Source organism: Carettochelys insculpta, chromosome 21 (genome assembly GCF_033958435.1).
Source record: "Carettochelys insculpta isolate YL-2023 chromosome 21, ASM3395843v1, whole genome shotgun sequence".
NCBI lineage: Eukaryota > Metazoa > Chordata > Testudines > Carettochelyidae > Carettochelys > Carettochelys insculpta.
This window is the reverse complement of record NC_134157.1, coordinates 487,411-499,826: the sequence shown is the minus strand read 5'-3', so window position 1 is coordinate 499,826 and position 12,416 is coordinate 487,411. Positions and strand designations below refer to the sequence as shown.

The window sequence follows — 12,416 nt, the reverse complement described above, 5'->3', positions numbered from 1 at the left end:
CAGAGGCACTGGAACCAGATTTATTGTTAATAACACATGGGCTCCAACACCCTCACAAGTCACCAGTATGACAACAGTTTACATTGGTACGTGCATACGCCATGACAATGGACGCATCTCAGATGACAGCAAGGGGACTCAATCATCCCCTAGGTCACTAGACACAGCCTGTTACACACACTTTTGTACACAGGTATAAACAAGTTATGTATCCAGATAGCACCCCCTAATTGTAATACATCGACACCCCCCAGCGTAACTAGATCTAGCCTTAACTTGGGGGATAGTGGTGGTACCATCAAAACAACACTATCCATCATGTTGTCATTATGACCTGTTCCTGAATTTAGGTTGGAATGTACCTGGTGCTAAGCTGTTATCTATGGGGAAGGTATGGGGAGTGTATGGTACCAAGCAGGATGTGTCTGTGTGTATCCTGGAATGCTTAGCACTTTGGAGTAATGTTTTGAACAGCCCTGTCTCTGCCAAATTCCTGTGAGCAAAATCTACCTAGTTCAGTTTTTGCTTTAACCCTTTGTTGTTCAGGCTTGAGGCCTTTAGCTTTGCTTTATATTAATAAAGCATTGACTGCTGTTCTAGGCCTTTAGCCTTACACCAAGCCTAACTGTCAGGCCCTGTTATTAGTACATTCATTCCAAGACTTCAATTTCTACTGTGGTCATATGTACTAAGTAGCTGGTAACTAACCTCCCAAAAGATGGTTTCTTCCTTCCCTCAATACACAGGCTGATCCTCTTCTTCAGATTGAAAAGTTCCATGAGAGGAAACCACCAAGGAAGAAATAAAAAAGAGTAGTTAAAGGGTATTCCAGAAATGGGCTGGAATGAAAGGAGACCAGAGTAACTGCAAGTGGCACCAGTTCTGGCTGGTTTTAAACTAGGGAACTTTTGGATGTTAAGCAAATGTGATAACCATAAACCTATAGAAACCAGCTGTTAGGAGTCTATGGGTCCTTTTCTAAAGCTTTCACAGTAGCCAGCGCCTCAGCCAATTTCCCTCTGAAGAGCAGGAAAGCAGAAAGGCTCAGAAGGAGTAGCTGTGTCAGTCTGTAACGTCAAAAACCACTACCAGTCCTGTTGCACTTTAGAGACTTACCGACTTACTAGGCTTTTGTGGGTAAACTCCACCTCATGAGATGGGCACCAGGCCTGTTCCTGCGGCTGTGGGCCTCTGTGCTGAGGTCTCCCCAGAACAGAGGGAATGTCCTGTCTAGGAAATCACCCTGCAGGCTGGAAATTGGTGTGTCGCTCCGGACACAGGCAGGATTCACTAGGCTCCAGGTGCACAAGGGAAGTGAAAAGCAGAGATCTGCAACCTTTAGGGACAGAAAACGTAGTTAGATCATCTAATTGCCCCCCTCCCCCTGCAGATCACAGGCCTCCTGTCTGGTGCATTAGGGAGTTTTGAACAAAAGCAGACTCCAGGAAGGCAGCTGGTCTGCACTGGAAAACACCCAGGACTGGAGAAAGCCCCATGTCCCTGGGGAGCTTGGAGGCAATTACTGCCCTAAAGGAAAAGGATGGGAATAAGGGAGGAGACTCAGGCTATTGGTAAAGGGTGCAGAGAGATCACCTCCCCTCAGCACAAACTCAGAGACTTGGTCCTTGGGTACCAAGGAAATGGCACCAAATGCCAGTCCCAGCTACACAGCTCCTGTAATCCATGTGGGTGAGTAAGTGTCAGCGCTGAGGAGCCATAGGGTGGTTGGTCCCTTTCAGGCAGTGTCCACCAGCCATAGACTGGGATCTCCTGGTAGATCCCGGAGTCTCTGACAGGGGATCCTGAGGGGTTTGGCTGGGAGACTACCAAGCACGGGCACTTCAGCTGCCCTTCCCTCCACAGCTGAACTGTTCCTGCCCTTCTGCCTTGGAGATGCCCCCCAGGAGCATGCTGCTGGCTGTGCTGCATTGAAGAGGCAGAGGAGGAGTCACTGATAACAGGGTTTCCCTCTCCCACCCCTTTGCCCCTTCTCCAATGGGTGGGGACACAACAGGACTTGGGAGAGAAGCAACTGGCAGCTGCCCCTATACCTTATTGTGCTCAGCATCCTTAAGTGGGCAATGTGCCTCTCTGTCACTCTCACACTGTGTCTGTCACTCACACACAGTCACACTCACCTCCTCACCCAACACACACTTGTGGTGGTGTTGTTACTTCCTTTACTTCTCACAATGTGTGCCATTTTTAGCTTTATGACTGCTCTGTGCATTTCATAAACTTTCTCTCTTATACTTCAATTTTATTCTATGGGCAGTGAGTTCTTAAGAAGCCTAACCTGTCCTGACTGGAATAACTATCCCAAGGAGATACATGTGTTCCATTTTTGCTTTCCAATGTGGTGCACATCTGCACATCACAAAATACCTAGCCAAGGCTCTGGTGGGGGTTGGAGACCATCAGAGGGAATGTATCTCCTGGAAGCTCCTGCAGCCAAATCAGGAGATCAGCCACTAAGAGGTCATCAGCGCAATGGGACTCAGACAGACTCTGCCCTGCCCTTTCCCTGTTGCAGTTTGTAAGCTTTTGTCTCCAACAATTCCTCCAGTTGGTACCCTTGGGAGAAAGGGGCTCTTTGGTAATTCCACACTCAACACCACAAGCTTCATAAGATTGTGCTTGAGTCTTTGGTATGAGGTAAAGGCTTGTTCTTCCTGTCCAGGTGCTCTAGTGCTGAGACTCAACATAGGGAGGGGAATCAACCTGTTTTCTCGTTTGGCAGTGAGAAGTGAGTCCCCCAGTTGCAACCTACCAGGGAGAGGCCCTGCAGTCCAAGCCACAGAGGAAGATTTAGTAGTCACCAGCTCAGACTAGGGAAAGCCTTAAGAGTGGACCTAGGCCAGGTGAGTCTGGGGCTTCCCTGGACCCAGCCTCCCAAGCCCACACACACTTCACACAGGAAGGAGCAGGAAGGCACTCTCCCAAGGGGCACCAACCCTCCACCGTGGCTTCATTGGCTTTCTATGCTACCCATTTCCTCTCCAGTCCTGCTGGCCTCAACAGACTCCCTCCAGGGGAGCAAGGAAGATACAGGCATGGGAGTCTAGTGCCTCTATCCCTGACACTTTCTCCTTTTGTGGTGTGAAGAAAACCCTGGAACACATCTAACTTGAGTGCATCAGGTTACAACCCATCCTCTGGCTCCTTCCCACCAGATGCGCTTCTGGCTGTACTTCTCTCCACACCTTCTGCTCCTTTCATGCTCCATCTGTGGCCCTGTGAAGTCACAGGACCTCCTCTTTAGCCTCTTCCTGACTACAGCCTATGTGGCCATTTCTAAGACTAGGCAGAGGAGGCTGGCTGAGAGGGGGACTACAACTCTTGTGCCTACTTTAATTCCTTGATCTGTTCACACATTCAAGCAGAGTTCCTCTAGGCACCATCTGCTGGCTCCCTCCACACCTTTGGGGAGCCATGGATGCTGTCCAGGGCTCTCTGTTCACTGTTCTCTTCTGGTTAGCTCTTTTTGGCCCTATGACCTCCATGCCCATTCCTATTTTTCTTTTCAGTTGCTCCCCAAGTTTATTTAGGGGTCCCAGGTTTAATGAATCTTCCCATGGGGGAGCTTATTGTCATATGACTGGATTTTTATATTGGAGGTGGCTCCCAGCAACGCAAGGGATAGCTCAGTGGTTTGAGCATGGGCCCCTGAAATCCAGAGTTGACAGCCCAATTCTTAAGGGAGTCATTTAGTGATCTGGGGGCAAATACATTTCCTCCCCCCGCCCCTTTAAAAAAAAAAAGGATGGTACTTGGTCCTGCCAAGAGGGCAGGGGACTGGACTCAATGACCTTTTGAGGTCCCTTCCAGTTCTACACGATGTGTATCTCCATATATTTATTTAACCATTCTAATGCTCAGTATGGATATTGGCCCCAAACATTGTGCTCGCTCTCTCTCTCTGTGTGTGTGTGAGTGAGTGAGGTGTCTAAGGAAAAATGATGATGCCCTGAATCTGTGTATACTACTTATATATCTGTATTACGTATGTAGGTAAAGTTATAGATTTTATCTCTGTAGCTGTATTAGAAAATGTTTTAGTGCTAAGCTTCACAATTGCAGGTGTGAACTCAGCCCCAGCCAGGACAGTGGGCTGAACAACAGGATGGAAACCAGGTGCTCAGACATCAAATCCACATTCCAGATGCTTGGGATATTGTCAATGGCATGCACACCAATGATCAAGTGATCTGAACTAAAACAAAGGAACAGATCCACTTCTGAAATTGGAGACTATCTCCTGGGATTCATCTGAACTGGGAAGTTTGCCACAACAGCCCACCTGAATTAGGCGGGGGCGGACCCTGAAGGGGCTATGGGAAGAAGGGTTTTGTCCCTGAACATGAGAGTCAACAACAAGAGTGAATAATGGTGTGGACTTAGCAGTGTCCATCTTGGATCCTTTGCCTTTGGTCTCCATGGGTCCATGCACCAACTTGTGGACCCCAGTGGGCCGGATTTACAATGCTTTCATGACTGAATCTCTGTAACGTGGAATGAACTTTCAGAGACTTTTAAGAATCAGGAAATAACATTGCTGGCTTGCATCACTAGTTGTGACTGATGTATGAAAAGTATTGCTTTAACAATGCTTCTTTCTAATTCTGTTCTTTTGTTAATAAATGTTTAGCTATTTAGATCTAAAGAATTGATGAGTGTGTTGTTTGGGTAAGATCAAAGTATATATTGACCATGGTCTGGGTCTGGGCCTTTTGAGGTCTGGAAGAAACTGTGCGGTGTTGGGTGAAATAGGCTTAAGAGCCTCTCACCTTAAGTTGGGGGTTGTTGGTCTGGGCTGGTATAGCAGCTGAGAGGTCTGTGGGTGGGTTTGCTTGTGTGTCTTCTGGCTGGCCAGTGGGGCTGGTAGAGGTGCTGTTGTGGCTGATTGGATTTGCCTTAGTCAGAAGGAAATCCCAGCCTGGGGCTGTAAGTGGCCCAGATTTTAAGCAAAGGTACCTTGGAGTGATTTCTCTAGCTGTGCCCAGAAACCCCATCCTATTACACTTATAGCTGTGGGAATTTTTCTGCCTGCACTCTTCTTGGTTCCCCAAAAGGACCAGTGAGGAGAAAAGCGTATGTCACTAGGATGAGAGCCTGGACCCCACTGTAATAAGGTGATCTCTGGCCAGTGTTCTGGGCCATGTGCTTTATATAACCATGTACCTCAGGAACTGTTCAGTCATGCTCTGCAGAGAGCTGGTGAGTCACTTTCCTTCCCAGGGTCCAAATCTGCCCATGTGACACTAGCCATTAAACTGCGGCTGGTTGGCTGGAACACCTGGGTCCTATGGTGCATTGCCCCAAAACCCACAAATCGTAACCATTTTAACTAGGACGTGAATCAAATAAAGTATGAAGTGAGAGCACAAACTATTTCTGAAATGGAGCCACTTGAGCCCTGTGCCTCCAGGAGCACAGTCTATCGCACTTCCCTGGCCCAGCACGTCCTTTCCACATGGACTCCAGGAGGAACTGCCAGGATTTGAGACCAAGCACCAGAGGGAGATTTCATACACACTGGGTCAGAACCTCACACACCCTCACTAGACAGTGGAACACTGGAGCAGCCAGTGTAACAACTGGCCTCCCCCACACCAGCTCCAGTCAGTGCTTCTTAACATGGGCACTTTCCTTCTCCTGGTGTCTGTTCCCAGCTTCAGCAGCCATTCTGTCTGTCCCAGGCTCTTTTCCTGAAGTGGAATGAACAAGTGGCTGGAGAGTTCTCAGCCTCTCCCAGACCTCGTGTGGGTGCAAACACCTCCCATTTCTAAAAATGATGGGGCCCTGGCCCTGCCCCTATTCTGGCACCCCTGGTGTGGCACTAGCAACAGGAGAGCCACAGCCCAGATGTCTGACACTGAGAGACTAAAGCTGGGGGCGGGGGCAAGTAGCAAATCCCTGGGGCTGCCACACTACACACTCATTCTGGCCCCATTGTGACCTTTTGCAACTTCTCTGCTTACTGATTAGTACCATGGGTGTCAAAGGTATCTGGTGCTCAACAGCCTTCTAGGGCTGGGGATATGGAGTCCTGGTCAGCCAGGAGGGTGGGAAGGGCTTGCAAACATAGCCAGACCTGAGCATACTGAGGTGCTTTGTACTCACAGCTTCTGGCTTGTCGTGTTCTGCCCCAGCCCTGTGTTCCGTCCTTGTCTTTGGGTGGTCCCACGCCCCCAGGTGGAGAAGGCTGGGAACTGTCCCATTGGCCCAGGCAGCTACAAGTAACATAAGCTGAAGGATTCATCTTTCCAGCCCTACTCTCAGCTCCTGGATGCCATGTCTCTGGCACTAAGTAACCACACACCACATGTGCCTGACTGATAACTACAGCTTCCAGGCATCCACACTCCAGCAAAACCCTAGCAGCAGCACACACCTCTTCCTGGCCATCCTCATCCCTGACTGAGCCCATCCTGCCCCTGAGCTGGCTGCTCCATACAAGCGTCTCCCACCTGAGCCAGCTGATTCTGCCTAAGCGCCTCACCCAGTGAGGTTATTGAGGTTGTGTGGGGGTGTGCACCACCAGTATAAGCAAAAGAACTAGATATAAATATACTGCATATTTTAAAAAGTTTATAGGTAGAGAAGAAAAAAATTAAAATAAGGGATAATTAATGTAACTCAATACCTAAGAATTGTATTTAATATGAAATCAAAAAGAAAATTAATATTGCCCCTGGAGTACATGTATTATCACCCTTTTGAACAACTCAAGCTAGTAAACACACCAACATATGGAAAACAGCTATATTAATAAATCAAAGACATGGCCTAAGAAGAACATAAAAAAGATGTACCAGAGCCCCAAATTAACAATTGACTCCCATAGACCACTAAATCTTCAAATCTCCACTAAAGCTGCATCTGCCAAACCACCAGCATGCTACAGTTAATAATCCCCACTTAGCTCAGCTTTAAGATGCTAAACATCAACTAAAAACAGTCATGCTCTCCCTGCAAATAGTAACACAATATTTACTGATGCTGGAAAGGAGAATAAAAGGCATTCAGACTTATGCAGTTTCTCTGGAAAGTCATCTTGTAATTTAATTGATAGTGCACAGATATAAAACAGTAAAAATAAGTAATAAAGCAACACAGAGTGCAAACAAAGACACAAAAAATGAAAACTCGAGAATAGGAAGAGAAGTAAAACATCAGGTGATTGATCCTAAACACTCATTTAATAGACTCATAACCAATGTTATGCAAGTGAAATGGAAACCTATAAAAACAGATAAAAGTTCACCTGGTTTGGAACTCTCACACTGTGTGTGTCACCAACGCAGAGAAGTCCCAGAGCACATTAACACCTGGCTTCAGAATTACAGACAGATCCATGCTTCAAAGAATTTGCAATCTGCAAAGTCTTCATACTAAAAAGCACCTGGCATCACATCTAGTACTTGCTACTTCAGAGTACACCCACTGACTCATGAGAACTAGTACTCTGCCAGATAGCAAAAACCTGGCTTTAATGGTTTTCAAATACAGTAGACCTCTTGACTTCACCCCTGCATAAGTCAAATTTCCCACACAGCTTGGAGAGTCAGGCACCAGGCGGTAGCCTGGCTCCCAGATCCCTCTACTTGCAGAGCTGGGAAACTAACCAGGACAGTTGCCCTCATGTTTCCCCACTCCTCTCAGGGGCAGCAGCTGAGAGCATGACTCTCGGCTGCTGCCACTGACAGGAGCAGCTCCCACCCCTGAGAGGAACTGGGAAACTGAACAACACCAGTTCCCTGCCACTCAGAGTGCACAGATCTCAAGTGCACATGTCTTGAGGGTCTACTGTACTACCCCCCATACAAATTCTGGAGTTTAATGGAAATCATTTGTCTGGAATCCAACTCTAATTGAAAGGCCCAACAAATGAACAACTTTCTTCCAGTTTGAACAATTGAACATGTATTAGTAAATTACCAATTTTTAAAAATAATCATTAAGATTAGAGTTTTCAGATACTTTCTACACTCCAAAACTTGTGTTAATCAAATCCTTTTATTTCTTAAGCTGTTAAAACCTATGCAAGTTTTGTTTGAAATGTTCTGGGTCTGTCTTCCTCCAAACAAACTACATTTTTCCAACTCACCTATGAACATCAGTCTGACTCTCTCGACCCACCCTTCCAACACCAATAGAAGAACTCTGTGTGGACTCCCCCTGATGGCCGTAGTTAAAGTCTGGATTTGCATGTACAATGCTTCTGCAACTGTGCACAGACTGACATTATAGGCAAACAATACCAAATGAGACACAAGCTCAACTATGCTGAATGCCCAGAGTCTCAAAAATAAAAATAAAAATGTCTCCTATAGACAACCTCCCAACCTTATGAGGATTCTCACTAGCAACCACAGGCTATACCACAATAATACCAATCCTGGAACTTTTCCTCGCAACAAGCCCCATTGCCAACTTTGTCCACATATCAATTCTGGGGATACCATCACTAGACCTAACCATGTCATTCACAGAATCATGGGCACATTCTCTTGTTCCTCTACTAATACCATATAATTCATCATGTGCCAACAATGCTCACACACCATGCATCTAGGACAGACTGCAAACACTCTTTGACAAAGAATGAACGGACACAAAATAGACATAAAAAAACCTCTGAACTCACAAACCTCTCAGCCACCACTTTAACTGAGTGCGCCATTCTGTTGATGACCTGAAAGCCTGTGTCTTACTGAAAAGGAACTTTAACAACCATTTACAGAGGGAGTGCTCAGAACTCTCATTTATATTCATAACATAACATAACATAACATAACAATAACATAAGAATGGCCATACTGGGTCAGACCAAAGGTCCATCCAGCCCAGTATAACACATTAACACGTGGTTTGAACAAGGGCCCATTATAAGGACTCTTTTACATACCTTGTTTTATCTAAATCAACTTCCCCACCCTACACCCCCTCCTGCTCTTCTGAATTGCCAACCTTGATAACAATTTTTCTGATTGGTCAATAATTTTTGGACCTCTGTGCTTTATATATTGAGTCTGTTCTGGTACGCCTATGATCAGAAGTAGATCTGTCCCACAAAAGCTTCTCACCTAATACATTATTTTGTTAATCTTTAAAGTGCTATCTGACTGTTTTTTTGTTTTTACATTTTAGACTTTGTTTTTGAACTTCTCCAGGCAGATGACCACCTGTTAACTCAGTATGTCCAAAAGCAAGCTCTTTACTTTTCCCTCCTGATACTAAATGAAATCATTTTGGTCTAGAACTACAGAGGATTCACTATTTAGTGTTTGCTCTGCAAGATTAACATTGGATAATAGCCAGGTGTTGCATTATTCTCTCCTCCCTCTGCCTCCATTCACAGTTTTCCTGGCATATTTCAGATCATGTACTTATGTCACCAAATTCTCTTCACTTCAGCCTCTACAAGAAAAGGGACGATGTATTTGGACTAAGCTCCCTTTGATGCATTAATGGGACAAGAGAGTTTCCCCAGCTGCACCATGTCTCCCAGGTACCCACATACCTCCCAGTTCTCACCTGAAGTTCTCACACCCTCCCACGCAGCCTGCTTCCCTTCTCCCCAGGAAAGCCCTATCCCTTGCATGCATCTGACTCTTGCTGAAGCCCAGCTGGGAGTCAGGATGCCCAACCTCCTCCACAACCTGCACCTTCCCACACAGATGTCAGCACCCACCCACCTCCTCTTTCCCCCACCTACCCTGGTGCAAGCTGATCCCCCATCCACAGCCCAGTTGGGGACTGGGACACAGTCCTGCCACTTGGAGTTTTAGGCACCAGCAACTGCAGCCCAGCTAGGAATCAGTGAACACACCACAAATTCCTCACCCCCACCTCACTAATACCAGTCCCCACACTCCACTGTTCTCCACACCTACCCCATGCAGTCTGTCCCCTCTCCAGGCCAGCTGGGTGGGGGCGAAGGGAGAGTGCTGGGTTGCACACAAACAGCCAGCTGCTATAATCCAAGTAGTCTCTCTCCTCTCCCAGCTGCAGAAGTCCAGATGAGAGATGGGAAGCCCCCCAGCTCCCATCCCTATCACCCCACAAATCCCCTTACTCAGCCACTTACATCATCTCTGCTTGTCCTGCTTCATGGAGTTTCCTTCTTTTGTGGATTCTCCCATGCCTAATAAGGCCTGAGCAGTACCTGAAACTTCTCCCACACTCCAAACACTTAAAGGGTTTCTCTCCTGTATGGATCCTCCCATGACTAATAAGGCCTGAGCGGTGTCTGAAACTTTTCCCACACTCCAAGCACTTAAAGGGTTTCTCTCCTGTATGGATTCTTCCATGGCTAACAAGGCTTGATGACTGACTGAAACTTTTCCCACACTCCAAGCATTTAAAGGGCTTCTCTCCTGTATGAATTCTTCCATGGCTAATAAGGAGTGAGTGCCGACTGAAACTTTTCCCACACTCCAAGCAGTTAAAGGGTTTCTCTCCTGTATGGATTCTCTCATGGCTAATAAGGTGAGAGTGCCGACTGAAACTTTTCCCACACTCCAAGCACTTAAAAGGTTTTTCTCCAGTATGGATTCTCTCATGGCTAATAAGGTGTGAGTACCGACTGAAACTTTTCCCACACTCCAAGCACTTAAAGAGCTTCTCTCCTGTATGGATTCTCCCATGGCTAACAAGGTGTGAGCGCTCACTGAAGCTTTTCCCACATTCTAAGCATTTAAATGGCTTCTCTCTAGTATGGATTCTCCCATGAGTAATAAGGTGTGCATGCTGACTGAAGCGTTTCCCACACTCCAAGCATTTAAAGGGCTTCTCTCCTGTATGGATTCTGCCATGGCTAACAAGGCTTGATGGCTGACTGAAACTTTTCCCACACTCCAAACATTTAAAGGGTTTCTCTCCTGTATGGATTCTCCTATGGCTACTAAGGCGTGAGCGCCAACTGAAACTTTTCCCACACTCCAAGCACTTAAAGAACTTCTCTGCTGTATGGATTTCCTCATGGCTAACAAGGTGTGAGCGCTCACTGAAACATTTCCCACACTCTAAGCATTTAAATGGCTTCTCTTCAGTATGGATTCTCCCATGGGTAATAAGGTATGTGAGCTGACTGAAGGCTCTCCCACATTCCAAGCATTTAAAGGGCTTCTCTCCTGTATGGATTCTCCCATGCCTAATGAGGTGTGAGCACACACTGAAACTTTTCCCACACTCCAAGCATTTATAGGGCTTCTCTCCTCTATGGCTTCTCCAATACTTAATAAGGTGTGAAGGTTCACTGAAACTTTTCCCACACTCCAAGCTTTTAAAGGGCTTCTCTCCTCTATGGAGTCTCCTGTGGTTAATAAGATGTGAGTGCCAACTAAAACTTCTCCCACAGTCCAAACACTTAAAAAGTTTCTCCCTCCTGTTAGTTCTCTGATGTACGATAAGGGTTGAGGGCACACATTTTTTTCCCCTGCAATAACAGGAATTATATGCTCCCTTTCTTGTGTGGCTCTGCCCATTCCTAACGTGACCAGAGCACTGCCTGAAACTTTTCCCAGAGCATTTTGCTTGGAAACTTTTCCCAGAATGACAGCATGCATATGGCCTCTCTCCCATGTGGAGTCTTCTATGGCAAATAAGGGCCAAGAACTGACCAAAGTTTTTCCCACATTCCAAGCATTTATAGAGGTTCTTTTCCTTGGGATTACTCTGCTGGGCTGTAGTTTCATTGTGATTCTTCTCTCCTCCTCCACATTCAATGGATTTATCTGCTTTCTTCCTTGGGGTATTTCCCAGGTTCCTCTCTGACCTATGCCAATTACTCCAGGGTTTTCTCTGATCCAAGAACTGGAAAAAATTCCCTTCAGCTCTTCTCAAGAAGGGTCCGTGCAGTTCCTCTTCTTCAGGACCTTTCCTCTGTGGACCTCTAGAGAGATGGGATGATCTGGAACAAAACACGGTCGTTGCTGTGCGGCCTGTTAGGGTGAGAAGGGCAATTGGGAAGGTTTCTGGATTAGCCCTAGTCCATTGCACACCCAATTCGCCATCCCCCGCCCCCAGGCTTTTCGTGCATAAAGACACACTGGACTCCTCCCTGCTGGGAAAACTCTCAGCAACATTATTACAACACAGACCTGCTCCCATCTCCGGGACCCAACTGATAAGACACTTTTAAACCATACCAGTGACAAAAGCTCTGCGCCAAACGTGACAAAGGAGGAGAATCAATGGTGCTGCTGCTCTGACACTGTCCCCAGGAGAGCACACTCCCCCAGCAGTGCCAGACGCAGGTGCAGAAACTGGCTTTTCTCCACTCTGCTCCAGGGAGCTACAGGCAATGGAGCTGAGTAGGGCTGGGAACCTCCCTTACCAGTGACTGCTCCTGCTGCCTCTTTCAGTCTCACCCTTCTTCCTGCAAAAGCTGCTTACTGCCCAGTCATTCC

At 46.7% G+C, this 12,416-nt stretch overlaps 1 protein-coding gene across 7 annotated transcripts in view; it reads right to left on the bottom strand.

Moving 5' to 3' along the window:
- LOC142023938 (uncharacterized) overlaps positions 1-12,416 on the bottom strand; it is a 70,190-nt gene continuing 57,774 nt past the window's right edge. For 6 of the 7 annotated variants that reach the window (XM_075015418.1, XM_075015416.1, XM_075015417.1 and 3 more), the window contains one exon: positions 1-11,948. In XM_075015418.1, the coding sequence (XP_074871519.1) occupies positions 10,090-11,948 (1,859 nt within the window). In that variant the 3' untranslated portion in view covers positions 1-10,089. The remainder of the gene's footprint in view (positions 11,949-12,416) is intronic. The other variant, XR_012648343.1, reaches the window with a different exon arrangement.